Source organism: Urocampus carinirostris, chromosome 14 (assembly GCF_059441175.1).
Source record: "Urocampus carinirostris isolate Australia breed hairy pipefish chromosome 14, RoL_Ucar_1.0, whole genome shotgun sequence".
NCBI lineage: Eukaryota > Metazoa > Chordata > Actinopteri > Syngnathiformes > Syngnathidae > Urocampus > Urocampus carinirostris.
In genome coordinates, this window is record NC_142362.1 from 14,071,863 (window position 1) to 14,098,683 (window position 26,821).

The 26,821-nt window shown below is 38.2% G+C and overlaps 2 protein-coding genes and 1 long non-coding RNA gene across 4 annotated transcripts; 2 read left to right on the plus strand and 1 right to left on the minus strand.

Moving 5' to 3' along the window:
* Positions 1-682: 682 nt before the first annotated feature.
* LOC148352699 (uncharacterized) lies at positions 683-13,149 on the minus strand. Its single transcript, XR_015852680.1, has 5 exons — positions 13,022-13,149; positions 10,574-10,652; positions 8,896-8,993; positions 1,942-2,106; positions 683-1,679 (listed from the first exon to the last, which is right to left on the minus strand). It is a non-coding gene; the product is annotated as an uncharacterized LOC148352699 (long non-coding RNA).
* evx2 (even-skipped homeobox 2) lies at positions 909-6,318 on the plus strand. Its single transcript, XM_088352825.1, has 3 exons — positions 909-1,709; positions 1,964-2,199; positions 3,331-6,318. The coding sequence occupies exons 1-3, from the start codon at positions 1,316-1,318 to the stop codon at positions 3,946-3,948; spliced, it is 1,248 nt and encodes a 415-aa protein (XP_088208951.1). The 5' UTR covers positions 909-1,315; the 3' UTR covers positions 3,949-6,318.
* On the plus strand, positions 12,467-26,821 carry lnpa (limb and neural patterns a). 2 transcript variants are annotated; one of them, XM_088352826.1, is made up of 13 exons: positions 12,467-12,596; positions 13,075-13,161; positions 16,214-16,255; positions 19,216-19,403; positions 19,482-19,540; positions 19,618-19,658; positions 20,191-20,274; positions 21,315-21,366; positions 21,442-21,660; positions 22,599-22,704; positions 22,865-22,935; positions 23,222-23,377; positions 26,053-26,821. In XM_088352826.1, exons 2-13 carry the CDS (start codon positions 13,135-13,137, stop codon positions 26,196-26,198), a joined length of 1,191 nt encoding a protein of 396 aa, XP_088208952.1. In that variant the 5' UTR covers positions 12,467-12,596; positions 13,075-13,134; the 3' UTR covers positions 26,199-26,821. The 2 variants fall into 2 exon arrangements, with proteins under 2 accessions (XP_088208952.1, XP_088208953.1); XM_088352827.1 differs by having other exon boundaries at positions 26,059-26,821.

The following is a 26,821-nucleotide window of genomic DNA, read 5'->3' on the forward strand; positions in this document are numbered from 1 at the left end:
ATATTATGATATTCGTTTTCTCAGGGGTTCAAATACTTATTTGCAGCGACATCACTCAATTAATTTTAAAAAAACATCATGCAATGTGATTTCAGGATTTTTCTCTTTAGTCTATCTCGCTCACATTAGACATGCACCTACGATGAACATTTCAGAACCCTCCATGATTTCTAAGAGGGAGAAATAGCAAAATAGCAGTGTTAAAACACTTATTATCTTCATTGTAAGTATTTAAGTCCAACAGTTATGTATAGAACTATTTAATTTTAAATAAATGAAAACCACAATTAATGTTTTTTTTTAAATTCAATAGGATTTTAATTTCAAAGATGGTTGGAATGTTTTGACTTCCTTATCATGGTTCTGTCAAGGCCCATACTTTATGGTTGCACTGTGTGCTTACACCTGCAGGGGGCGTTAAAGGACGGTAATATGGAGGTCGTCATTTTGACGCCTTTACAATCTTTCAGAGAAACAAAAGTCAAATAATACATTCGTTAGGAATGCTTTAAGGTAACCGCACAAAATATAAAAGATGAAATTTCAAAATAATATAAAGAAAGCGTATATTAATAGAAACGTAAGTATACAAGATGGGGATTCGAATGTGTTTTATTTTTTCATACAATATAAAGGAATAAGAACAACAAAATTAAGTTCGCCAAAGAAGGCTTTTTAAAAAAAACAAATTAGCATTCAAATTCAACTACGATCATCTGGCACAGTCCAAAAATAAAGCTAAATAACATTAGAGGGGGTGAGCAATAACGGCTCGCAAGAGGGAGGGCCGACGGAGCTGCAAGGGGAGGGAAAACAATAGAGAATCAAAGCATCATAATATTCCTAAATGAAGAGGGAAATGTTGCAGCGCTCATTTTATTAATCAGACTGTCAGGGCGAGCCTGCCGGGAGGCCAAAAAGCCAAAGAGCTCCTCACTCCTCACTCACTCCTCTTGTGTTCCCCTCTTGGATATTATTCGTCTGACCGAAGGCCGCCTCCATCATCAACTGACAGCCCCTCTCCTATTTATTTGCTTATAAACCTGTTACAATAAATGATCATTGGAGCCGCGTCAGGCTGCACAGTTTTTTCTCTTCCTTTTTAAATGAGTGACAAGGGACGATGCCTGCTACATTTTGAGATCCTTCTCCTCAGTTTCTCCCTTTTATTGCGCGCTGCTTATAAAAAGCTTTAGAGACATCGCAGAGACACTTGCATGCACGTTGAGCTCCCGCATCCAGACCGACGCCAGGACCGCTTTTCATCCTCCTCCTCCTCTTCCTCCCTCTTTTCTTCCTCTCTTCGCACGCCTTGATGATGGAGAGGATAAGAAAGGAGATGATACTGATGGAGAGGGGGCTTCATAGTCCTGTGGCCACCAAGAGGCTCGCAGATTCGGCTGGAAATTCGGTGCTGGAGGCCCTGGAGAACTCCCAGCACGGTGGGCGGCTCAGTCCGAGAATTACGTCCGCTTCCCTGCACGGGAGTCTCGCTGATATGCCCAGTAAAGGCAAGTTCGAGATCGACAGCCTGTTTGGGACACACCAGGGCAGCGAACACAGTCCCCCGCCGGACATTTCGTCGTCTGAGAGCCGGAAGAAAATGAGCCTTTACTCGGAGATGTCCCAGGAATCAGACATCAACAGTGATGTGGAGGTGGGATGCCCCACGCATCGGTCTCCGAGCCAGCATAAGGAAAATAACAAAGGTATTATTGTTATTATTATCACTAACATTATTTTCATTATTATTATTATAATTTGTGTGAAAAAAATAAAACAAAATTATATTTTTGTAAATACAATTAGCACAAAAATACAACTGCAATGTGTAATTTTACAAATAAAATAAACACTTCAGATTTTTGCAGCATTATTGCAAACACACAACACCATAATTATTCCAAAACAAACCCATAACGAAAATGTAAATTTCCTCACCTTTTCTTCAAAATATATCCAGGTTATTCAGACTCCAGCTCCTCCAACACGAGTTCAAGCTCCCTTTCCGGCATGAACGGAAACTCCTCGGGGGCATCCAACAATTCCAACGCAGATCAGGTCAGGAGGTACCGCACAGCTTTTACCAGGGAGCAGATTGGACGTCTGGAGAAGGAATTTTATCGGGAAAATTACGTCTCCAGGCCGAGGAGGTGCGAATTGGCCGCTGCGCTAAATCTGCCAGAAACTACTATCAAGGTAAGAATGAAGAAATAAAATAGTAGTGTACGGATACCTATTTAAGTTTAGATCAGGTGTGTGTCAAAATGTCTGCATGGAATTATTTGTGGTATTAAGAAAATAATTACTGCAAACTAAAGTTGAAAATAAATCTTTAAATCAGATAATAATCGGATACAGAAAGAAAGAAGTGAACATGCATGTTTGATGCCATTTTCTTTTCTATTTCTGGATTCTGCTTGAATTGTTTTTTTATGTTATTTGTCTTCCTCTACTACTAACTACTAACTACTAACTTTGATTGTTTAGGAAACTATTTCATATAACATGAATAGGATTTCAGACCGATTTTATGCTATGTAGTCTGATAAGGAAAATGGGGCGGTGGGACGACTGTTTGACTTATTTTTCTCTGCCGTTTGAAAAAAGGTCATCTTTTTGTTTTCGTTTCAAGCAAAAGATTAAATATCTATTACATCTGAATTTTATTTCATATTGTTGGAAACATCTTGAATTTACTTAATTGGATTTTGTAAAGTGGTTATTCTCAATTAATTCATCTGAATTCTGGATCCACATCACTTACATTCTGCATATATTATTATATTAGTGTGGTCATTATCAAATACTTTTAAACATTGCCTTAAAATAATAATAGTGTAAAGTTTGAATTTACAGGTTTTTTTTCTGTTTGCTAAAACATTTAAATTTAAATACAATTGCGACATCCAATGCTAAAATGACCTATTTTCATATTTCTATTTACATTTTCTGTATCTTTAAATGCATGCAGTAATATCCTATTAACAAAAAAAAATTGTATCCGGTGCAAACATTTCACAAGTGTCAATTTTATTGCGTTTGTAACGGATTTAAATTTAGAAAATATTGTTTTCCCACGTCGAGGGAATTACAAATAAAATAAAAATGTTTTGTTGCACGTCTGTTATTGCTACACCTTGCAGTCTATTTTGTGTAGATGCCTAGCATGAATTTTAAAATAACCAGGAGGCTACTGGTTTGATCGTTCCATAATGGTTTTTGATTGTTTATTTGTTATACAAAAATTAAAATTACATTAAAAATATTTACACGAAAACATTTCAATTACAATAAATCGAATACATTTTTAATTATTGTCATTTTTAGGTGTGGTTCCAGAACAGGCGCATGAAGGACAAGCGTCAGCGTTTAGCAATGTCGTGGCCTCACCCGGCAGACCCCAGCTTCTACACCTACATGATGACCCATGCAGCGGCAACAGGGAGCCTTCCTTACCCGTTCCACTCCCACATGCCCCTGCACTACTACCCGCACGTGGGAGTAACGGCAGCAGCGGCAGCCGCCGCCGCTTCGGGGGCCGCGTCCTCTCCATTTGCCACCTCCATCCGTCCTCTCGATACCTTCCGCGCCCTCTCGCATCCCTACTCCCGGCCGGAGCTCTTGTGCAGCTTCCGCCACCCGGGACTCTACCAGTCGCCGGCGGGGCTCAACAGCTCTGCGGCAGCTGCCTCTGCCGCAGCAGCGGCGGCGGCAGCGGCAGCCGCCGTGGGCGCTCCATCGGCCGGCGCGCCCTGCTCGTGTCTCAGCTGTCACAGCAGCCAGGCGGCCGGTGCGCTTGGCTCCAGGGCGGCCAGTTCCGACTTCGCGTGCACCGCCACGGGACAGAGATCCGAGAGTGGATTTTTGCCGTATTCGGCGGCTGTGCTGAGCAAAACCTCCGTGCCCTCGCCGGACCAGCGAGAGGAGACAACGCTCAACAGATAACTGTAAACAGCAGGCCTCAGTGGCACTTTTTGGGTAGAAGGGAGGGGTGGGGGGTATTTATTGAAAGTGGAGTTTGTAGAAACGCTAAAAGACCAATGTCTACCATGAATTACAAAATACTTTTGTAAAAACACAAAGATTAAAAAAAAAAACAGATTTTTTAAAAACTCCCCATGCAAAAATGAACAACAAGCAGAAATACACAAATTTAAGCTGAGCCTTACATTTTTTAACACAATCTGTCAAAAATATTATGATTTGGTACCCCACAAGCATTTTGTATTAGGCCAAGATCTAATATTTTCATATTCAAACCTTAAAACACAAGAAATTGAACATTAAAATAGTTCTCAAAACAACCACGATCCATTTTATATTCGGTCATACACAATTCTCATTTTTAAAGTGAAACGTATTTGTTTTCAAGGGCGTAGTTTTGGCATGGATGTTGGGGACGCGTCCCCACCGGTATCGAGCAATCGTTGTCTTGTCCTCTCAAATATTATGCTGAATATATCACCTTAAAATGTGCAACATACCAACCAGAATCGAGCAATCATTGTTTTTTTTTCATCACTAATATTATGTGATTACTTTATAAAATGTGCTATGTTCCCACCGTTACCAAGAACGAACCTACACCGTTGATTATTTTGAAAGTACTGTATTGATTGAGGCTAGAAATAGTTTCCATTCGACTACGAGTCACTTTCGGGTTCAAATTTGCAAAAACAAAATGTCTTGTCTCTGTTTTTCTTTAATTCCCCATTAATTGTCAACTTTCCAACCTCCACCTCATAAAGCCCAATTTTTTTTCAGATTGTGCTTATCAAACGTGTTAAATGATTTTGTAGGTTTTAATATTTCAAACTAAGTATTTTTTCCCTCACGATGTAAATTTATATTTCAATATTTCGTTGATAACTCAAATTTTTGCATTGACACAATTTTTAAGCGTCTAAAAAAAATCCGTTTTATATGTCCAGTGGAGCACAACAACGAATCACAGCTTTCATCCCCAAATTTGGTTAATTAGATTCGCAAGGTACATTGGAAAAAATTTTTTTTTTTTCATTATTGAATATAAACACACACTGTTTTTAAATAAGCATAAGTGTTCATTTAAATGCCAAAAGAGCGCAGTTAAATAGTGACAACATGGAACATAATGTGGAGGTTGCATGCAACTAATTTAAACCGCCTTTTGATGTTGGCCTTTTTATTTTAAAGCCGATTTCAATTTCATTTTTGAAGACTCAAATTCCTTTCTGTAACTGTCCAACCCCCCACATTTTGCTCTTATTTTCTACTCCCTGATGCATGCAAGCGCCTGTTCTGCAGCCCATCTTCCTCGCATGTTTTGAGGCAGCCCCTCTGCTCTGCGGGGACCCCCCTAATCAGCTTGCAGGCGCTCATCATATTGCATCGCCTCTTCCTTGTCAATTTCTCTCTTAATAATGCGAGCATGATGACAAAAATTGCCAATCATGCACCCTAGATGGAGCTGCTTTTGAATGGGCGTCTGCGAGGCGACTTGCTCGTTTTGAGACCCGCTGTCAAGTCCTAACAACCCGCGCAGGGAAGTCATTAGACATACAAAAGAGGCAAGGCGAAGACAAAGGAAAAGTCTGTATATATTTCCTAATGAGTCACACGGCTAAGGCTTGCAAAAATGGCCCAAAAAATGCGAGGAAGGTTGTTTTTTCCCTTGTTATTTCGATTCGTCTTTTTATGTTGCATCAAATACACTTTTAAATGTTGAAGGAGATCCTCAGCTCACATAGACAAAAAAGTCTAATGTGTTTTTTTATTCGTTCCTATGATGGACATTGCTGATATGTTCATTTTATACATGTGGAATTGTAAATTATGGACTATTTTGGGGCTTCATAAATGTGGATGTAGTTTTTTCGGGTTTATTTTGTGTGATTTTCTGAATGTTGTTGTTGAAAACACTGGATTGAGCCTGCAGCAATCACCTCCTCAAAATTATTTTTATTTTTTTTACAATGTTTTTTTTTTTAATTATTATTTAAATGCGCACTGATATGGATAATATTGACATTTTGACCCTCTAGGGTCTCTACTATCGCTGTATTTAAAATATCACTGATTGTATGGATGGAAATATTTTAACTTGTGGGGGGAAAATGTGCAATATGAAATGTAAATCCTGTTATTTATTGATGGTGTTTGTTCTTGAAGAGGGGAAATAAATCAAAAATCTTCACACATTCCATGTGCGCAATATATTTTGATTCAAGCAATTCGCAAGCATATGACACAGTTCTTTTGCGCTGGTAATTATAATAGCAATTGTTGGAAAGAAAGCAGGGTTTTTTTTCGCTGGAGGGTGACTTCGGCCATATAATTTACCATTATTTGTACATTACCTCTAAATGATACTGGCTGATCCCGTCGTTAATTGCACCAGGTTTAAAAAAATACGCATGACGCGCTCCACAAGGACCCCCGGGAGGGCTTTGAGATAAGTTGCTTTTTTGAACGTGACCATTAAAGAAGCAGGATTAGAGAGTCTGAAGAACATGGGCGTGATGTATTGCCGTATTTCCTGGCGCTTTTAAAACGAGCCTCGCATTGAGATAGATGGTGTGCGTGAAAGAAGGGAAAAGGGGGAATGCAGAGGGGGGTCTGGGCACAATAACGCTATTAGTTTTGTGTCCACCGAGAAGAAGAGTGTCTGTCACCTTCACTGAATGTTTTTTTACGCAGGGATAAATCTCTGGCTTGTTTAATATTCTGTTTATATTCGCCTTTATTCGGTTCCTAATAGAAAACCCAAATTAAACGTCCACGCAAGCGAGATGGAAAAAGGGCGAGGATCGATGACGCAGGGCCCCTACTGTCCAATCAGAGCGCCACTTAATTGCTTGCATTTGCAGGCTAATTGAACGGCTTGTCGTAAATTGAAGGCTTTTATAGAAAGCGCGTGAAAAGTGCGCTTACTGACATTCATCGCGTCTTTGACATTGATTATCTGATCAGCGCCGTGTCGCGCTCACCTCCAATTCTTCATTACGCACTGTTTATGAGCTGTTACTGCGCAACTCGCTTGTTCCACTGTGATTGATTGCCTTATTAACGCGTGTTCTTGTAAGTGTGACCGGACTGATTACGATGCATATGTTTAGAATAATGTTTCATTTAGCTGACTGCGAGTAATGCGGGGTGACAGCTGCTGCGGGAGGACAAAAAAGAGAAAAGGGGTGGGGGGAACTACAGGGAGCAAGTGGGGCCAAAACGCGTTGAAGGTGGAACGTGAACAAGATTTTTGTGGCAGCTCGCTAGTATTGTGGCCAGAACCTCAAGTCATGTTTTTGTTGCTTTTTATAAATAAAGTTAGACCTGTTGGTGACCTTTCAGGTGAAAAGGAATTTCTCAGATCTATCTGAACCTTTGCATACACCCATGGGCCTGTGAAGTTCAATCCACTTAAGACTTAGGACAGAAGGAACTATTTTAACTCTATATAGCCTCCAAGGCAACGTCTAGATCTTACTGCATGGTAAAATACAAAGATTTTGGAATAAGTAGAGGTTGACAAGAAATGTTCATATTGTGGTGTAACCCAGATCACAGCATCAATTGGAAAGGTGCCCTGAGGAACTGGAACTTTCTCCCATTCCCCTAAGCTATTTTTTTATCAAATGTCTCACTTAGGCCTACCAGAATTATTTCATGGCTATGGAAGCTCAGCCACAAATTTGAGGAGCTAGAGAAGCAGAAGAGGCCTGACAACATAATTTCTTTCTTTCATTTAAAAAATATTGGGGTTTCCCCATACACTGCTAGGGGTCTTAATCAACAAAACTAATTTGATATGTGACTGCAAAATCAAAAAAACAAACACTAAAATAGCGTTAACAAAAAAAGAAGAAGGGTGTTATTTGGAAAGAGGGAGGATTCGATTGGAGTCGATTGAGTGGAATGATAATTCCGTTGAAAATATTTTGGCAGTTCGTTAGGGCATGGTGCAATTACAATTTTGTTTGTATTTTTAGTATATTTTGAAGTAATTGGTCAATAGTGAAAATGATTATACACATAGCTTAAATAAACAAGGGAAATATTTCTCTATATTTCAAAGTAGAACAATTCCATTCAATCGATTTTGATGCACGTGTATCTATTCAAATTTTTAGGTTCAATCCTTCCTTGAGTCACCGCCACCAGTAAGGATAAGCTTAAAAAGTTTTGGCTTAAAATATTTTCATGGGTGTAGTCTATGTGCTGAATCTTATACCTTGCCAGGGAGTAGATGTCCAGGGCAGCCAAAAATATGTATCTACAAGAGCATGTTAGCATGGGAAAAACTATCCAAAACCAATCTGAAATGGCATACATTGATATAATTTATTTATGGACAGGGTTAAAAAATATTCAAAATTTGTATGATTTTAATGATCTGGGAATGTATTCAGAGACAATATAGCATTAGAGACTACCAACACTGTCCACAATGCAAGTATTTTCAGTTAAGGTCCATGACACTAGCATTATTTGAAAGTAATGCTAGTGGGTTAAGCAAAGCTAGCCTCCAAAGTGTTTTTATTTGCTAATGTGTCTGTGTCTATAAAAAAAACCACGTAAATCCAAAATGCCGTAAGAAAATAAAATAGGCCCACGATAATCTTTAAGCCCTGAGACTGACTGGCAATCCGTTCAGGGTGTCCCCTGCCCATTGCCTGAAGATAGCTGGGATGGGCCCCAGTACCCTCCCGATCCTAGTGAGGATAAGCGGCACAGAAAATGGATGGATGGATGATGGATGGATAGATGAATGGATGGATAGATTGATAAGCTTAAAGTCCTTCACAATCTAATATCGTCATAGTATTTTTCTTTTTCACAGCCTGTCTAGTCTTTATTTTAGAAATAAGTATTTGGACCTGTGAAAAGTACTTACATTGCAGAATTGTTTTGCACCTGTATTAGTAGATCTACTTCCGTAGAAAATGTAACCTCATTTTGACAGCTTTATCCACCACGATCAAATGTCCTATTCTCCTGTAAAGGGCATGAAACTGTAGAAGAAAAAAATTAACTCAGTTAGTGTAAAAGTTGTACTAAAGACAATAAGCAGCACTTTTGCTGCTACGAAAACATACTTTGGCAGATGATTCTCCAAATGGTGTAAATGGGACTTGAAAACAAATGAATTCGGAAATACAGATGGTGAATGAGGACCAATTTTGTTATATTGTTCCTTATTATTACATCCTAAGCCAATGAAAGTCTATAGCATTTCCCTCCCATTTGGAGCATTTGCATCAAACGCGGCAGCTGTTACACGAAGCCTTAAACCATCAGGTAGCTTCCAACACCTATAAGATCCCGTTTAATGCTTTACAATGTTTCCCCAAACGTTTTAGGAAGACGAGGGCTTAATGAGATTTATGCTGCCATTACGCTTCCAAAGTACTTTCTGCTCTGTTTGTCTCAAATCATTGCCTCTGTTCAAATGTTACCTTCATATATTACATGGCATTAATTCAACTATAGCTCATTAAGACAGAACGAAACGGTTAAATTAGCTTATCAAGTCGTAATTATGATGAATGGGCTTTTAATTCTGAAACAAGCTGGGCAAATTGCAATTTTGTGCCGTTTTGATGGTTCTCAAATAACATTTAATATAAACAGGTCATCCCCTCAATCAATTACTGCATGTGTTGTAGGCTTACACCGGGTTTTTTTCATACATATGCATTAAAACATGTTCTCAATTATCTTTGGAAATTGCTTTTATTAGGTTAACGATTAATTCTTCCTGGGTTTCTTTGCTCTGCATATGGTCATGGCGATGCTATAAATTATTATTCGAACGATGAGGTCCCTGCTTAGGTTTTTAGTTAGCTTTCTCAACATATTTTTCATGGGTATTAGCAAATCTTTATGAACTGCTTGCCATTTTAAACACTGCTGTAACGGTTTCTTTCAAGTTGAAACACGCGACATAATATCCCATCAATTGCAACAGATGTGGTGCATTCTCTGAGTACAAAGTGCAGGTAAATAAAGAAATATGGATGAATCGAACACAAGACTAGTCAGTGTCTCGCACTACATTAAACAATCTATTATTAAATTTAATCTAAATTTAAATACTTCAATTCAACAATCTTTAGCTTTTTGAAAGTTCAAAATAAGTGTGTTACTGATGTAGTCTTATTTGAGCCTGGGATAATAATTTCTCCCAGTAATTGCAGAACATACAACAATTCATGCAGTTTCTGAAAAACGCAGAAATATGCAGAATAGACCAATACCAATTTGTTTTGACACATCTACATGGTTCAATTTTATAAACCGATCAGAAGAAATAAAAATGCTGTTGACAGCTTATGTTGCTCATGCTAGATTTTTCTGTCATAGAACGATTTTCGCCTAAGTGACTGTATCCAACTTTAAGACATATTTTCGACCCCTCCAAAAATGCTTGGTGGGTAATAACTAGGAATGAACCACATTTTCGGTAACAAAATGTTTTCTGTCATTAATGACCAAAAGTTAAATTTCAATTTCGGCCGAAAGAATAAATAAAATAGAAAACAGGCTTCAAAAATGCTGTAGTGATGATGTCACATGTAAAGTGATGCGAGACCTGTGAAGCTGGCTTTCACTCGGGGCAATTGGGGGGCGAGTTTGGGAACGATGCAGCTGCTTTTTTTTATTATGCACACCTGAAGGAAGGATATAGAAACAGGATCACTGCCAAGTTTTTACAAACAACACATTTTCTCGAAGGTTTGTGTGTCCCTTCTGCAAGTGTTTGTAGCTGATTGACAGAATATGGCTACTGTTTACATGCTAATCTAACGGGTGTAATAATAACTTTTGTTTCATTGAAATTCCTGCTGAAATATGTGTATAGTTTTTGGTAAGTGTCCTTCAATGATGAATCCAACAGTGCCACCTGCTGGTATGGGGTGGGGTTTGGTTTTGGATTCTGACATGTGACCGGGAGGCGGGGTTTGTTGGCAGTCTACAGAGAGAGCTGCTAACGGTAAGACACATCTTTTGATGCTCCACAAAAGAAGTTAATTTTAAACATTATAACCACAGCTGACAAATCTCTCAACATGCACAGTAATGTGATTGATGTTGTCAAGCTGTTTGGATTTATTTTCGTTTTGTTTCTCATCAACTCTCATCTCATCAGCTGCACCGCTTATCCTCAGTAGGGTCGCGGGGATGCTGGAGCCCATCCCAGCAATCATCGGGCAGTGGGCAGGGGACACCCTGGACTGGTTGCCAGCCAATCGCTGTTTCTGTTTTACTAAAATGTTAATTCCCCTTGTAGAGATCAAAGAGATCAAAACCAGCAGAAAAGCTAATGTTGTGACTCATTTCATCTGCAGATAAATTGTATCCGTTTTTATACTCATTATTGTTCTTATTTCTATTTTCTCATATATATTCAAAAGGATGATGTTGGTTAAAATTCAGACTAAAGAAAAATATGTTGAATTTATTGTAAACGTTAAAATCCACTATACGATCTCTTGTTAAAAGTATCTTGTTAAAATGGATGTAAAAATGTATTGTGATATTCTAAAATGTATTTTATGTAAATTGAAAGAAAGCTCTTTGATATGCTTTGTTGGGCAGTCTACAGAGAGAACTGCTAACGAGATCAAAGAGATCAAAGCCAGCAGAAAAGCAAATGTTGTAAAACATTTCATCTGCAGTAACTAATAAAAACCTCATCATCCAGTCCAGCGTGAATGTGGATCTTTGGTGGGACAAGTACACCGCGGTTACACTAACATACATGAGCTAACTTACTATAGTTGAAACAATTTAATTCATAAATATGACATTATGTTTGTTCATTTCCCGAAGTCGATAGGTTGGCGCTAAACTATTTGCGGTGAGTTTAATTTTGTATGATTACCATTATAATTTGGCAATTATGAGAGTGTGACTCATTTATTATCACCGACTACTGCACTATCATTAGAGTTGTCATCAGTTCCCTCCTATTCAGTTTTCTTTTTATTATACACTCTCCTGTCTATTAAAACGTTCCAAAATTATGTGATAAAAAGGGAGGAGCGAGATTGTGCAGTGTAGCAACTACAAGAAATTTATTTTTTGACTATAATGAGCAACTTCACTGGATGTACAATGAACTTGCTTGTGTTATTTGCATTTTTTGATCTCTCGAAACTTTACCTATTTTGTATTACACACTCTATTGTTGGACTGTATTTTTTAAGGCACTTAAAACCCTTTTTCTTGATTTATAAGAATTGAATACACAGACAGCTTAAAATTCACATCTGGTAATAGGAGTGTTGATTGTTGATCATTTCATTTAGTACTTTTTTACCAAGTCAGTGGAAAATACGGTACACTGTTCAAATTTGTTTTTAATTACATTTTCGGGTTTACTTATTTTGCATCCCTAGTCTAAATACTTTGTAACTTTTTACTAAATTTCCAAGAACTTACAGTAAAAAGCGTTTAGAGAATAAGAAACAGAGGACCTCAAACAAAATGCCCATCATGTGCTTATTCTTGGGGGTTGTAATGGGACACACCTCCTAAACCTGACACCATCTAAACTAGAGCAGCACACAGTACAAGCCTTAGACAGTGCAAACAAGTCCGATCTGCACATGGTAAGTCATTTTTAAGCACACACTCTGAATGCTGCATATTCAGAATTCACTTTATTCCAAAGTGTTCGATCAAATACACTTCAAAGTCGATTGCATCAAGTTAGCATCGACTCGCTTGCTAGCCAAAGTTAGCTCCTACGGCTAACACACGTCTTAAAAGTGATATAATGTTACGTTTAAGTATTTTTTTTGACAATTATTTGAAGTTTTCCCCTTTTGTGGAACTAATAGTAGTTTACATTGTGCCTATAATTAATTAAAAAAACTATTTCTTTTATGGATATAAGCTGTATGTAGCAAGTAGCTAGCCGGTGGGTGAATTCAACAGCGTCTTTTTTGGTTTCATCGTAATAATGCACATGGCGTTTTTAGTGCTAGACTATTTTCAGACTTCAATGAGTATTTTAGTCTAGTGACGGGCTTACCTTAAATGTCTTTTACTTTGGCAACTTGAAACAATGTCACTTTTTGTCCACAGGTGGAGGACGTCAAAAAGTAAAAAAGATTGATTGAGGCGGCTATAATATTTATTGCCACAATGGGGGCTGTCGTCTCTCGGTGGAAGGTGTGTATTTGTTTTTTAGCTAAATGAACTACCTTCGTTCATAAGACAATTTACGTAGCTACTATGTAGTATATACATTTCTTAAACCAACCAACATTAAAAGAAAACACGATCCCCTCCAGCGTTGAACGTCTTGTGGATGTTGGGATTTGTCTTAAATCTAATCTGGTCACATTGAGACCTTTATGTAGTCCAAAATTGGAGGTCTAAAGTTGGTTTGTGTTTATCCTGTCCAATGTTGACAAGATTAGTCCAAAAATAGTGGTAAGAATAATAGAATAGAATAGAATATGCCTTTATTGTCATTGTTACAACAAGGGATATGCTGTGACAACGAAATTGGACGACTCCAGTTCCACATTTACAGTGAGGATAAGGAAACAAAGAAACAAAGGAACAAAGAACTAACTGACTTTGTTGTCCTCCGGGGGGGGGGGGGGGGGTCAAACAGAGTTGCCGGACACAACCGAATGTTTGATCTTACATTACACATAGTCCAGTGTTTTTCCGAATTGCTCAGTCCACAATTGAATGGATTTGGGAGTACAGTCCATAAACATGCCCGATTAAAGTCGACGATAAAGCTCCGTTGGGGTGTGCAAGCTGCTGTTTAATGTTTACTCTGTTCTATGCGTTTTAACTTTTGCCGGCTGAAATTGTTTTTTAACTTCCCATTTTCAACTAAATCAGGGATTAGAAACCAAGATTTTGAAAGAGCCATATTGGATCAAAAACATAATGAAGTTTGGATCGGCCAAAATTAAAAGCTTTATATAAGCATTCTAAGGGAGACAACACACCCTGCACATTATATCCATCCATACATTATCTACGATTGGTTGGATTCCTTATCCTCAGTAGGGTCGCTGGGGTGCTGGAGCCCATCCCAGTTATCTTCGGGCAATGGGCTGGGGACACCCTGAACTGGTTGTCGGTTAGTTGCAGATCACACAGGGACAAACAACTCACTTGCTCATTCACACCTAGGGACAATTAACCTAACATGCTTGTTTTTGGGCTGCGGGAGGAAACCAGAGTGCCCGTAAGAAACCCACGCGGAGAGCATGCAAACTCCACACAGAAGGTTCGATCTCATGACCGCAGAACTGTGCCGCACAAGCGCTAACCTCTGTGCCGTCATGCTGCCCATATATACATATATATATATATATATATATATATATATATATATATATATATATATATAACTTTATACTTTATATTACTTTATACTTTATATATCTTTATTCATTGGAAAACATTAAGATAAGAATGTTTATGTCATGTTTTCCCTCCTACAGAAACCATATCATTTTATTTATTATCAAATATTTTCAAAAAGTACCAAGAACCCTCTTGGGCAGCGGTCAGGAATCATTTGGACTCAGTCATAAAAAATAAATAAAAATAAAATAAAATATATATATATATATAAATTTTAGAGAGACTCACAGCATGTATTTTTAGACAAAATCACCAAACCCACTCTCCAGCACATTTTTTTACTGGGACATTTTATGATTTGATCAGATCTATGATATGATTATAAGGCCAGAGCCTGGGTCCCATAACAATTCAAATATGAATAAAATTAAATATAAATGTCTATTGTAAAAAAAATGTCACAAAATACTGCAAACCAGGATACCTACGGTGCAGAGGTCACTGGGCAATGGGAAAAAGAATACCTGCGCTGTTTGAATAGCTCCACCCTATCCTACTGCTTACCCAATCAAATTTCCTGGGTGATTTGCTGTAGTTTTGGTGTGTTAACAGTTTCTTATGTGTTTTTTTTCTCACAAAGTGTCTCAACAGTGAACATATTTTGTTTAATGAGCTTTCATTGAAAGGATTCCATAGAGACACACTGCCAAACAGGCTATGTCGGTGTAACATCTTGACGGTAAACTTGGTTGAGACTGAGCCCTATACCTGTATATGATGGACCGAACCACATAATAACGTTGTTGTCCCGGCTTTGCATGTGCCACAGATGGCTTTGCATGTAATAATAGAGTAAATACTTTTGCAAGTGACTTTATATCTCTGAGCCAGATTTACTCTTAAAAAGAGCCATAAATGGCTTGCAAACTTTAGGTTCCCGACCCCTTTAACTAGGCAGTGCCAAAGAGCCACATGCGACTCCAGACTCGCTTGTTGCTGTTAGCCGAGTTAGACAAACACACCTTTTAACTTCTTTTCAACCAGTTTTTGCTGGGTGGGATCAGTTGCATGTACTGCTCAATAGCCCTATTGCACAAATTACAATTCAATATAATAATAATAATAATAATAATAATTTCCTTTGTATTGTCATTCTTTGTAACAATGTACACAGAACGAAATGTCGATACACCTGACCCGTTGTAGCGAGCCGATGCAGCCGCAGCCAACAGAGGGCGCCGCCATTTTACCAATGTTATAAGTCTTAGGTATGACTCGGCCGAGGCGCGAACCAGCGACCTCCCAGTCCGTCTCAGAAAACTAGAATATTGTGATAAAGTACTGTAATGGAATTATTAAAAGAACAATATCCTGCATTCTGGATTCATTATAAATGAACTGTAGTATTGCCAATCTTTAATTTTAATGTTGCTGATTATGGCGAAAATGCAATCATTCTGTCTCAAAATATTAGAATTTCCTGAAAAATTATACTAGTTGGCTGTCAGTCATAATCAGCAATATTAAGATGGTAAAAGGTTTGCAATATTTCAGTTGATTTGTATTAATCCATAATGGGTGTTTTTGTATCTTAATTGCCTTGGTTGGTTGGTTGGTTCAGTCCCTTTACCACACGGGTTGTAGGGACATTAATTCCTGTGTTGTCTCTTGGGCACGTACGTCCAGGTCAACATACGTTTTACATAAGTTTCCACCAGGTCTCGAACGATAGACCTTTTGCCTATCAGGCGAATGTGTTAACCACAACAACATATTAAAATAGTATATAACATTTCTGACACAGCACTCAACCAACTTTGGCTTTGACACAGGAAGAAAGAATCAATAGTCAATTGTTTGATGTGCTTTTATTCTTTTTCTCTGGCAGGCCAAACCTTCCACTGTGGATATATTGGAGGGACTTGATAAGGTATGATTTTAAAAATTAAAAACTTTGTGTGTGTGTGTGTTTTTTCTGCACCGACTACCTTTTTATTTTCGACACTCCAATAGATGAAATAGTAGATGATTTTGCATTTTGTTTTACTGGCTCTATGGAACCTAAACTGCCTTATAGCGCATATCAGGTATGAGTTTTGATGATAATTGCTCAGCTTAGTTTTATCAAAACAAAATCTCAAATCAGTAATAGACATATAGTTAAACTGCATCTTTGTGTACCTGAAAGAACACTTGAGCGTTTGGGAACTGACTTGGCTTTAGCGCAGCTCTACAGTTAAGCTTGCGGGCTATTTTCAGCCCTCATTTGTTGGAACACTTGACACTGATCAGGTCAAGTTCCATAAAAGCATCTCCTTAGAAAAACATCCCTTTGGCTGTTGCTAAGGATTGTTTTTTTTTTTCTTTTTATTTGTCCAAATACTACATAATGTTGAACTGTCCTTACGCAAGACACTGATCCATCATAGCCCCTGATAAGCAGGTAGGTGCTATGCATGGCTATGTGAATGGATAAGTGTAAAGCACATTGTAAAGCACTTAAGGTCTTCAGTGACTTAAAAAGCGCTATATAAATGCAGACATTTACCACAGAATCAGGAGGTTGTACTACAGCATGTTAGAGTGGTTACTAGTTTACATTAAGCTCTTTTGCTATTTGTGGATTGTGTAACTAATACCCAAAGGGTGTGAGTACTGTACATTTCTATTTTGAGAAGATCTCAACCAAAAATATGTTTACTAAAAGTTAGCAAGACGTTGAAAATGAGAGCATGGACTTATTACCACATTCATTTAAAATTAAATACAAAAAAATGGTAGTATTAATAGGTCCAATAGTTGTTGTAAAAAAAACTTATTTCATTCAAATAAAATAGTAAAAACAGTAATAAAACAATAAGCAAACACCTTTACTCTCTGTTAACGGATCCCTTAACCCCCTCACTTGTCGAGGCACCACTGTTACCTGTGATGTATTCTGGGCAAGTACAGCCTGGTGGTGCCCATCTTTCTTTGTTTTGGGCTAGGGTTTGCTTTTCCTCCACTAGCAGTAGAACTTCCTGATCTGACTCAGATTAAGCACCTTCATTATCTGGTCTGTTGTTGTGTAAATGCCCTCCAAACTTAATTTTTTTTTTTTAAGACATAGGTTTAGAAACTGGCATTTGTATTACACAACTTGATGAAGCTGAGATGTTTGGCCGCTTTCTAACTATTACGGAAGCCTGTATGACCATTTTGCGAAGGTAGCCCGTCTCAGTGGTGCTTTTTGCACCTTACGGCCACTAACCTTTCACAGCTGAGCCTTGTACATGATGGTCACCCAGTCCTGTAATTCTGGCATCTTTGGACTTTTTTCAGTTTCCTTTTCTAACCACCGATTTTAGCCACTTGGCTGCAAGTTATGGGCTGCTGCGAGCTACTCTTGTTATTGTTTGCTGCTTTGGCTTTGTCCTTCAGTGCCACTCCCCTTCCACAGCTTGTCATTCTGAGTTCCGTGATTCAAGGTCCCAACTCTTGACAAATTTAGTTTTATCTAGCAATCGTTCACTGTTAGTTTTTTTTTTTGTTTTGTTTTTTTAGTCACTTCTTTTGCTTGCCACTAAGGTTAGCCCTATGCAGTAGCTAAGACCTAATCCAGCTCTTTTCAGCTGTTCTGGGTGTATCCAGCTTGCTCATTTTTAATTTAATGTTTTTATTTTTTTCTCGCATTGAATAGCAACAGATTTTATGTCTTGTAGTTGACTTTTTTTCTTTCACACAAGAAAATATGGAAGTAGGCTTTCAAAATTTGCCTTGTATTCTTCGGGCTTCCATAGAGTGTCTTTTGAATATGTATTGTAAAATTCAGACAATAAGGCGCACAGAGTACATTTTTAAAAGGAAAAAAAATGTACATACATAAGCTGTGCCTGACTATAAGTGCATGTTCCCACATTAAAACATGAGATATTTACTAAGAGAGATTGTACACAGAAAGAGTTTAGTATACGGTACCTTAATCCCTGAACGTGCCGCCGGCTGGCCGCCAGACTTTTAATAGACTAATATGTGTACTTACGATGTCACCGGTCACTGAAATACGCCTCATATCTTTGGGAAGCTTAAACTCTTGGGATTCAAGATATGATGACAATTTTAAAATACAAGCATCAGAAAAACATCACGATGAGTCTGAGTCAAGTCGCCAGAAAACTTGTCCGTCTTTAACTTCTTTGAATGTCTGCAAAAAGAGCTTTCTTACATTAAGGACAATCCTTAGAATCCAACTGTGTAAAATATTACTCCAAAACACACAATAATGCCGACAGATAAATAGAAATCTGCCTGAAACAATTCTGCTTCGTTGGACGTTGCTTCTTCTAAGCCATTCTTTTCGCCACATTATTTCTTTTTACAAATAAACGAACTCCTCAATTATTTCCAAAATGGTAGTTTGCCCTGCCTTTTCAATTGACACCTTTTCCATGATGAGGGTCTATTCATGCTATTTTTATCCATGCACAAAGCGCAATGTTACACAAACTTTCGTCTTCCTCGACACATATATCCCACCTGTCTTACTCTTACCCTTAATGTTCTGGCGCCAATGGGGGCTGTTAGGAAAAAACTGCATAAATTAGCCGCATCGTTGCATAAGCCGTGGGTTAAAAGCTTCAGAAAAAAGTTGCGGCTTATAGTACGAATTTTAAAGTAGAGGCTTCAACTTCATTCTAGTGAATTATTAGGGACTGTCACTTTAACTCACTGAGTGGCAAAGACATCTTTTAATGTCATTTACACATTTTCCCAAAAGGAAGAAGAATGTATTAGATTTTTTGGGATTGGTAATGTTGAAATTAAATTATTAACACTAAAAGCATGAGCTTTAGCTCATTTGATTTGTATTTGGCATTAAATAAGTTTACGCTCGTGTTCCATTCTTTTCAGGACATCCAGCTTTATGAAGAACATGGTGAAAAATACCAAAGGCAGCTGAAGATATGGCTCGGCCGACTGCTTTTGTACTCTGCTCTTCTGTACCTGATCACCTGTGTAGTAGTGTACTGCTGGTACCTGCCGGAACGGCTCGTGGGGCGCTTTATTCTTGCACTTCCTTTTGTCGTATTTCCTTTGTTGTAAGTACAGCGCTCACAATCGGCTCTGCATGAATGGTTGCCATTTAACATCTCCCAATTTGTTCTTTGTCGTTATAGAGTGTGGTTGCTTCGAAAACTCCTGATAATAGTGTTTTCTCGAAGAACTGAAAAGAATAGTATGAGACTTTATTTTACTTTCTTCAATACAATTTTAATTGGAAATTGACTTTTATGGGTTTCTATTTTCTTCCAGATGAAAAACTAGAGACGCTAAAGGTTGAAAAGAAGAAAATCGTAAGTTGGAAATCGTGAGAACCTTTTAAAAAAAAATACAAGCTATTTCTGCTATAATTTTCACCAATTTATGGGCCTTGCAGAAACATGAGCTTCTTTAATATCAGTGGTCTTAAATCACTTAAGCAGCCTATCAGCACTTTGTTTGCTCATCATGCGCTGACGGCATTAAAACGGTGCAAAGACTTAACCCAGGAAACTCTCCTGCTAATGTCCCAGTAATTAATAGCACGTAGAGCAGCAACGAAATAAATCTGAGAAATGACTTGTCATCCTCTGTCGGGTCTAATAACTTTCAATAATTAGGGCTGATGGATTTTCACCATCTCCATTATCGAAGTTGTGAATGTAATTATTCTTCATATTACATGTAAACATGTAGGAATGTTTGGTATTTACTATAAATGAAGATATGCGCTTTCTGTCACTTCCAATGTCACGGTAGGTGTACTTTATTACAGCTAGATAATCAGATATTAGATGATCATTAAACGAGTATACAGTATTTCTCACGGTGCAACTCTCATTACAGCTTGAAGAAGTTATGGAAACTGAGACGTATAAAAATGCAAAAATGATCCTGGAAAGATTTGATCCTGATTCCAAGCGGAAATTGGTGAGTTTTTTTTATTCTTTTTCTTTTTTGGACTAGTTCAATTAAAAGAAGGGATGCACTGAAATGAATATTCTGGGCATAATTGTAAAACGGAACAGTGACTGATAAACTGAAAATAAACAAAGAAAAAAGGACATTTTGCAGCAACTTGCAAAGATTCAATATAAAATGATAAATGCAGGTATATTAGTAGAAGCTAACTTTGAGTTTTATTTATTAAATACTCATAAAACAACAAAATATACAATAAAGTGATTTTTTTTAATCCAGTTGGATAACAAAGTGATAAAGAAGTCCAACTTATGAGAGATATAAAATGCAAATAACACAAGCAAGTTCATTGTCTTGTTATATTGAAAAGTAGCTGGTAACTTTGGCACTTAAAAATGTTACTCCTCATTATTTTAATAAATATTTTGGGGGTATTTTAGCTTTTAATAGCCAGGAGAGTGAATAGAGACAGTGGGAGTAAGAAATAATTTTGCGGGAGTCTGCACAGTCTAATGCAAGAAACAAGTCACACTTACTTATTCGCCGAAGTAAAATGATAATAGTGATTTAAACTCTCACTATACATAGATTAGCGCCAGCCAATCGACTTAGGGTACAAATAGACTGAATGTAACAAACCGTTAAACTGCTCAACCTCCGTGTTAGCTCTGTGTGTTAGCATGTAAATATGAATATAAGTCCAAAACTGAAGCAGAGAGACACACAAACATTTTACAGTCTTATTGGTAAAAAAAATTGGCAGAGCTCCCATTTTGGCAGCATTATCCATATATTTTAATGTGCAAAAAAAAAAAAAGCCAACGTGTTGTGCACGAATTGGCCCCCAAGTGAAAGCCAGCTTTGCACGGCTCCCTTCACCTTAGATGTGACGTCATCACAACATTTTCTTTTTGAAGCCTCATTTCGTTTTTGTCTTTTATTTTCGCCTGAAGCCAAGATTGCGTTTTCAGTCATTTTCAGTGCACCCCTATTCAAAGGTGTTTATCTTACCTCAATCAGTATTGAATCCCTTTTTTTCTTTTACTAAGGAATTGGAATTGACTCCACTTGGACCCCAAGTGACACCAAAACCAGGCCAAGGTAGTAATATAAAAATAACCTTTGTTTTTTCCAACGTTAGCACACCTCACTTGCTGTTCCTCTTATTTTTGTCAGAACTTCGCCAGCGCAATGTCATCCCGAAAACCCCAGTGATGATGAATCCCACCAGCGGCGTAGCGGGCCGCCCTCCTCCTTCCGGCGGGCCCGCTTTCCCCGGACGAACTTCGCTCTCAGCCCCTGGAGGACCCCCAGAGAGGGGCTTATCGGCCGTGGCTGCTCAGGAGAGCTTGATGAGGAAGCCCATGACCCCTGGAACACCTGCTCCAGGATTTGGTGAGTTACCTGCACACAGGGGGGACCCACATAATCATGTGGCAGATTAAAGCATGATTTACTCTTACTGGTGATATCTCCCTGGTTACAAAGGCATTGTACTGTACTGTGTCTTTAAGCTATAGAATGTGCAGTGTTGGTGTTACTGTATCAATTGTTTATTTTAAGTTATAGCTTTTTCACTTAAGTGAATGAATTGTGATTAACTAATAATATTTAAGTAGGTGTTCAGTGTGTAGAAAGACTGGCTCTGCGGTAAAAAAAAAACACCCAGAAACTTTACATGAAACATTTGTCCTGTGTAGGAGACATCTGCGTGTCCATATAGCAGCACTAACTATTCAATATAAATTATTTATGGACTATGAACACTCGATAGAAGAGGCAAACGGGTGCAAACAGTAAAGGAAATGTGCTCCTAGAGGAAGCCGCAAGCTGTAATTGCCATGTGGAATGCCAACTGTGAGCAATGCACGAAGCAGGATTACATAAACTATGATTAATTAGCCGGAGCGCCGTTTGTTCTCTGGGCAATGGTGGAATCTCAGTAAATGTCTTCTTGGCAAAATTGCCTTTGGCATTGGCAGCACCTCACAAATGGTTTACACGACTTGTTATCACCTGCTTCTGCGGAAAATTGAAAGTGAAAAGCAATTTGATACACAGAGTGGCCGCAGAGTTTCCATATGTCGACGAATTAATAACCAGCAGGGTACTGAGACGGTGCCAAGTCTCACAGAAATGACCAGTCATCTTCCTATGATTGCTCTTGATGTTAGATTATATTAATTACTACTCTCCGACACCACGGGGGACCGGACGTGCTTTGCAAGGGAAGATACAAGTCCTTAACAGCAAGGATTTGGACAAATGTCCCCCAAAATCTTTTTGTTATCCAAATGCCCCCGCTCATGATGTTTTTTTGTTTCTCTGAAAAGGGATGCATCCTCCGGGCCCACCCCTGGCCAGACCAGTACTTCCTAGGCACAGAGGGGCAATGGACAAAGTTATTGAGTACCTTGTTGGGGATGGTCCACAAAACAGGTAAATCCAACAAATATAATGTATTATAAACATTTGCTTGTTGCTTAGTTAGGTGACATGAGATACATTTTAAAAATTCTGACCATTCATCTAAAAGTGATTTTGCTGTGTGCATAATTGCAACTTGTTTACTTACAGTAGTGAATATTTCCTCCCTCAGATACGCTCTCATATGCCAACAGTGCGTGTCACACAACGGAATGGCCTTAAAAGAAGAATTTGAATATGTCGGTAAGACTTAGAGAAGCACTCAGCTCTTCGTCAGTCCCCCTCGAACGCTACGCCTCCATTTGCCCTCTAGCACTTGGCAGCACAGTATATCATGCAGCTTTTAAACGGCTCCACCACCGCCGACCCCTGCAAGCAAATTTGCACCAAGATTGAATATGCAAACGAATGATGCGCATCAATCTTGTGTATTTATGCATCTCAGGGCCTTTACAAAAACAACTAGATTGGTTTATATTCACGTATGTCTGTTCATGAGATGACATTCAGCTTTTTATTTGTGTTGCAGCCTTCCGATGCGCATATTGTTATTTCCTCAACCCCGCAAGAAAGACCAGACCTCAAGCACCCAGGCTCCCTGAGGTTACTGATGAGCCCAAGATGTCTTCTGACGCACTCCCTTCATCGCCTGGCCCTGACCCAGACTCCACGCAACCCATTAAAGGTGAGGAAAGAGTACATATGCAAAGTATACTGCAGTATTCTCTTGATTTTTGCGTTTGATCTGCTCTATTACCACCCGTTTTAAGTGAATTTCTGCTAAGTAAGAACCGTATATGATATGAATATATATATGTAATATATATATACGGTTAGTATATGTTTACTCGTGCACCTTTAATGCCCACATGTGATTTCCCTCATTCACTGTATATTAGACTTGAATTGAAATGTCTTTGTCATTGATAACAATGTAGTGAACAATGTTTTCCACGAGATTAGACATGGCACCCAAGGATCAACAAGTAATAAATACCTAAAAGAGAAAAATAACATAAAAGAATGTCAAGATAATTGGTCAAATATCTATAAGGTAGTTCTCGGAGACTGGCCTAAGCTGTAGTAATTGTGCAATCAAAAAATATGCATCGTAGCAATAGTGCAATAACATTTAGCAAGTCATGTTTATTTGTATAGCCCTTAATCACATAGTCTCAAAGGTCTGCACAGACCACAGATTATTGCAAACCACAGACTATCATGACATCATCCCCTGATCTAAAACCTACATGAGGGCAAGGAAAAACTCAAAAACCTCAGCATGAGGAAAATGAAGAAACCTTGAAGGGACTACACACGAGGTCATCACCCTTCCAGAATTACCAGGCTGCAATGGATGTGGCAATAACAAATAATACACAGATATTGTCAACATGAAATATAGGTTATTCATTTGCTATAGAATAGAAGTGTTTTTTAAGCTTAGATTTAAACATTTCCACTGAGGTTGCTGATCGAATCTCAGGGGGAAGAGCATTCCAAAGCACCGGGGCCCATCGAAAATTCCCAAGTAACAGAGAGGAATGATGCATGCTAATTTCGGCTTGCTGTATATCATGTTTCATTCAATCTAAAGGGTTAAATACATCCATGATGCCTATTTGTGTGATGTGGCTCTTGCTTGCCCCCCTGATCAATTTACTCGCAAATGGCATGTATAAGGGGCTATTCGACTTTCACTAGTCTTGAAAACTATTCATTCAGAACACTCCCATCAGTGTCCAGGAAGCAGATGGCAGTTCTCTGATAGGCTTGAGTGTCAAGGCGCCTATAAAGTTTAAAGAATTTATAAATACAAATTCAACAATACAGAGTATGCCAAAGTGTAAAAGGAGAGGGAGTACTGCACATGCAATACGTACTTATACAGTATTTTTTTTTGTTTTTCACCAAGGTTGCGTTCCAAAATGAACCCGCCAAAGGCAAAATCCATTAAGTAGGAACCTTTGTTTATTGAATACTCGATTTTATATTAAAACCAAAGAACAAACCCTGTTTAAAGGCTGAAAGATTTGTCTCACAAATAAAAGTACAGTACTCTAAAATATTTTTTTTTACAAAAAAATTCTGTACTGTCATATAATTGTTTTAAAAAGTAATCCTGCAGATATATTTCACAATTAATTCCAAACAGCATTAAAAATGATGTTAGGACACTATCCACTTTTTTTACTTCGGATAATTTTTTGTCACATCATGTTGACGTTATTTGAAAACAAAAATGTGGGGTAGAAATGTCAGCATCAGTTCCAGAATTGCAATGAACGGCTCATCAAAGGGTCCCATCTTTAAGCTACTCGCTCAAGTTCATAAAACACAAAATTGCAAGGTAATTTGCATGTATATAATGTAAATACTGCAAACTGTTTTATGTAAGTGTACATAATATGTTAGTGAAGCACGGGTAGGATCAGGGTTTCCGCGAATCCTTAAAGTCTTAAAAGGCATTGAATTGATTCTGAAAATGAGGCCTTGATTAGGCGTTAATTTTGTATCCAATTTTTGAAATTCTTAAAAATGTTAACACACAAGATTTTTGTTTGTTTGGACTAAAAATATCTAGTAAAGTCATTTTTCATGCACCATGATAAAATACTTCGTGAATGTAGCCGTAATGTCTGTGGTGTTTTAGTTTCAAATGTGTATTTTTGTCGAAATGGTCCTTAATTTATTTCAAAAGGCATTAAACAAGTCTTAAAAAGTTTTGAATTTAACTTGCCTTAAGCTATTGGAACCCTGTAGAAAAGAGACAGAGTAACCATTTAGCCAATCAGAATGCAAAACACAATGCATGGTGAAAATCTGTGGGGTAGCAAAACCGCGAAGAGATTACAGTCAAGTGAATGACATAGTCGCTTCCATCAATGTATATATTGTAAGTCTATGCTTCTGGCAAGCCACGTATGAGCACATCTAAACACTCGTGACGCAGCAATTGAAGCACGTTTTGGGAGTGAGGAGCAATCAATCATGACATTTTGTTGAGTTTTGTTTGTGTTATGAATGAAATAATTTCTTTTTTATATGCGGAAACAGCGTCTATTTGCGTGATGATGTCGCTCGTGCTTACGCCCCTTATTGGATTGTTTGCAAACTGCATCTATGAAGGGTATTTAAATTTTACTAGTGTTCTAAATGATTCATTTGGACTCCTCCAATTGGCGTCCAGGAAACGGAAGTCAGTTCTCCAATTGGTGTGATTGTAAAATTTGAGGTATATACCGGATAAAATCTGCATTATACAAAAGGAGTAAAACTCAAATCGCTAAATGGTGAAAGAATACCTTATACAACATGCTCGTTCCCATACTGAAATATACATTCCTTTGTATGATTCAGTACCAGAGGATGCCCAACACGCAACGCCGCCAACGCCCCCAGGGTCCAGTCATGAGTCCGACCCCCAAAGCACTCCTGAGTCTCAAAACGAGCCGACCGAGAGATCTGACAGTGAGCAGGATTTGTCTGCCATGGAGGTGGAGTAAGGAAAGCCCATTTCGCATCATCTGGAACTTTGATAGAATCGATTTATCCGAGATGGCTGAACTTTGCCGTTGTGCAGTACCCACCACGGCGCTTTTCAATGTGCTCAGCTCTTTTGCTTTGGCAAGCGTTTTTATAGTAGCGATGAATTGTTTGGCACTTGAAACTGGGACGAGACTCCTCACTACACCGTTTTGATGGCGTATTCTGATGTGCTCTAGTCTGTCATGCCGCACTGTTATTGTACTCGTTTACCTCTCAATTTGACTTCAGGTCTTAATAGGAGTATTATGAAACATGTTTTTTTATCTTTAAGGTCTATTTACTGTTGTGCCTTTACCCGTGGGTACTGTGTAGCCAAGAGGTGCAACCATCATGTTTACAAGCAGGTACAAGTACATACAATAAAAAAGATTTTGCAATAGTATTTATTTCTACATCCAAAGGAAGATTAACTTTGGTACCGTGCACATGCTGGTTGTGCCTTTTACATTTTAAATGGCTTTCTTGAGGAGTTACATTTCGACAATCCCTTAAACTATTTTTCCCTCAAGTAAATGGATCTGTGTTTGCTGTGTCTGTCTAAGTATAAGTAATATTAAAATAAACTTTTGAGAACGTTGAA

Excerpts from the sequence above, each read along its gene's own strand:
- evx2 (XM_088352825.1), top strand. The coding sequence starts at position 1,316 with ATGATGGAGAGGATAAGAAAGGAGATGATACTGATGGAGAGGGGGCTT. Across the intron at positions 1,710-1,963 it reads GCATAAGGAAAATAACAAAG|GTTATTCAGACTCCAGCTCC; the intron begins GTATTATTGTTA and ends AAATATATCCAG. Across the intron at positions 2,200-3,330 it reads TGCCAGAAACTACTATCAAG|GTGTGGTTCCAGAACAGGCG; the intron begins GTAAGAATGAAG and ends TGTCATTTTTAG.
- lnpa (XM_088352826.1), top strand. The coding sequence starts at position 13,135 with ATGGGGGCTGTCGTCTCTCGGTGGAAG. Across the intron at positions 22,705-22,864 it reads GGGGATGGTCCACAAAACAG|ATACGCTCTCATATGCCAAC; the intron begins GTAAATCCAACA and ends TTCCTCCCTCAG. Across the intron at positions 22,936-23,221 it reads AGAAGAATTTGAATATGTCG|CCTTCCGATGCGCATATTGT; the intron begins GTAAGACTTAGA and ends TTTGTGTTGCAG.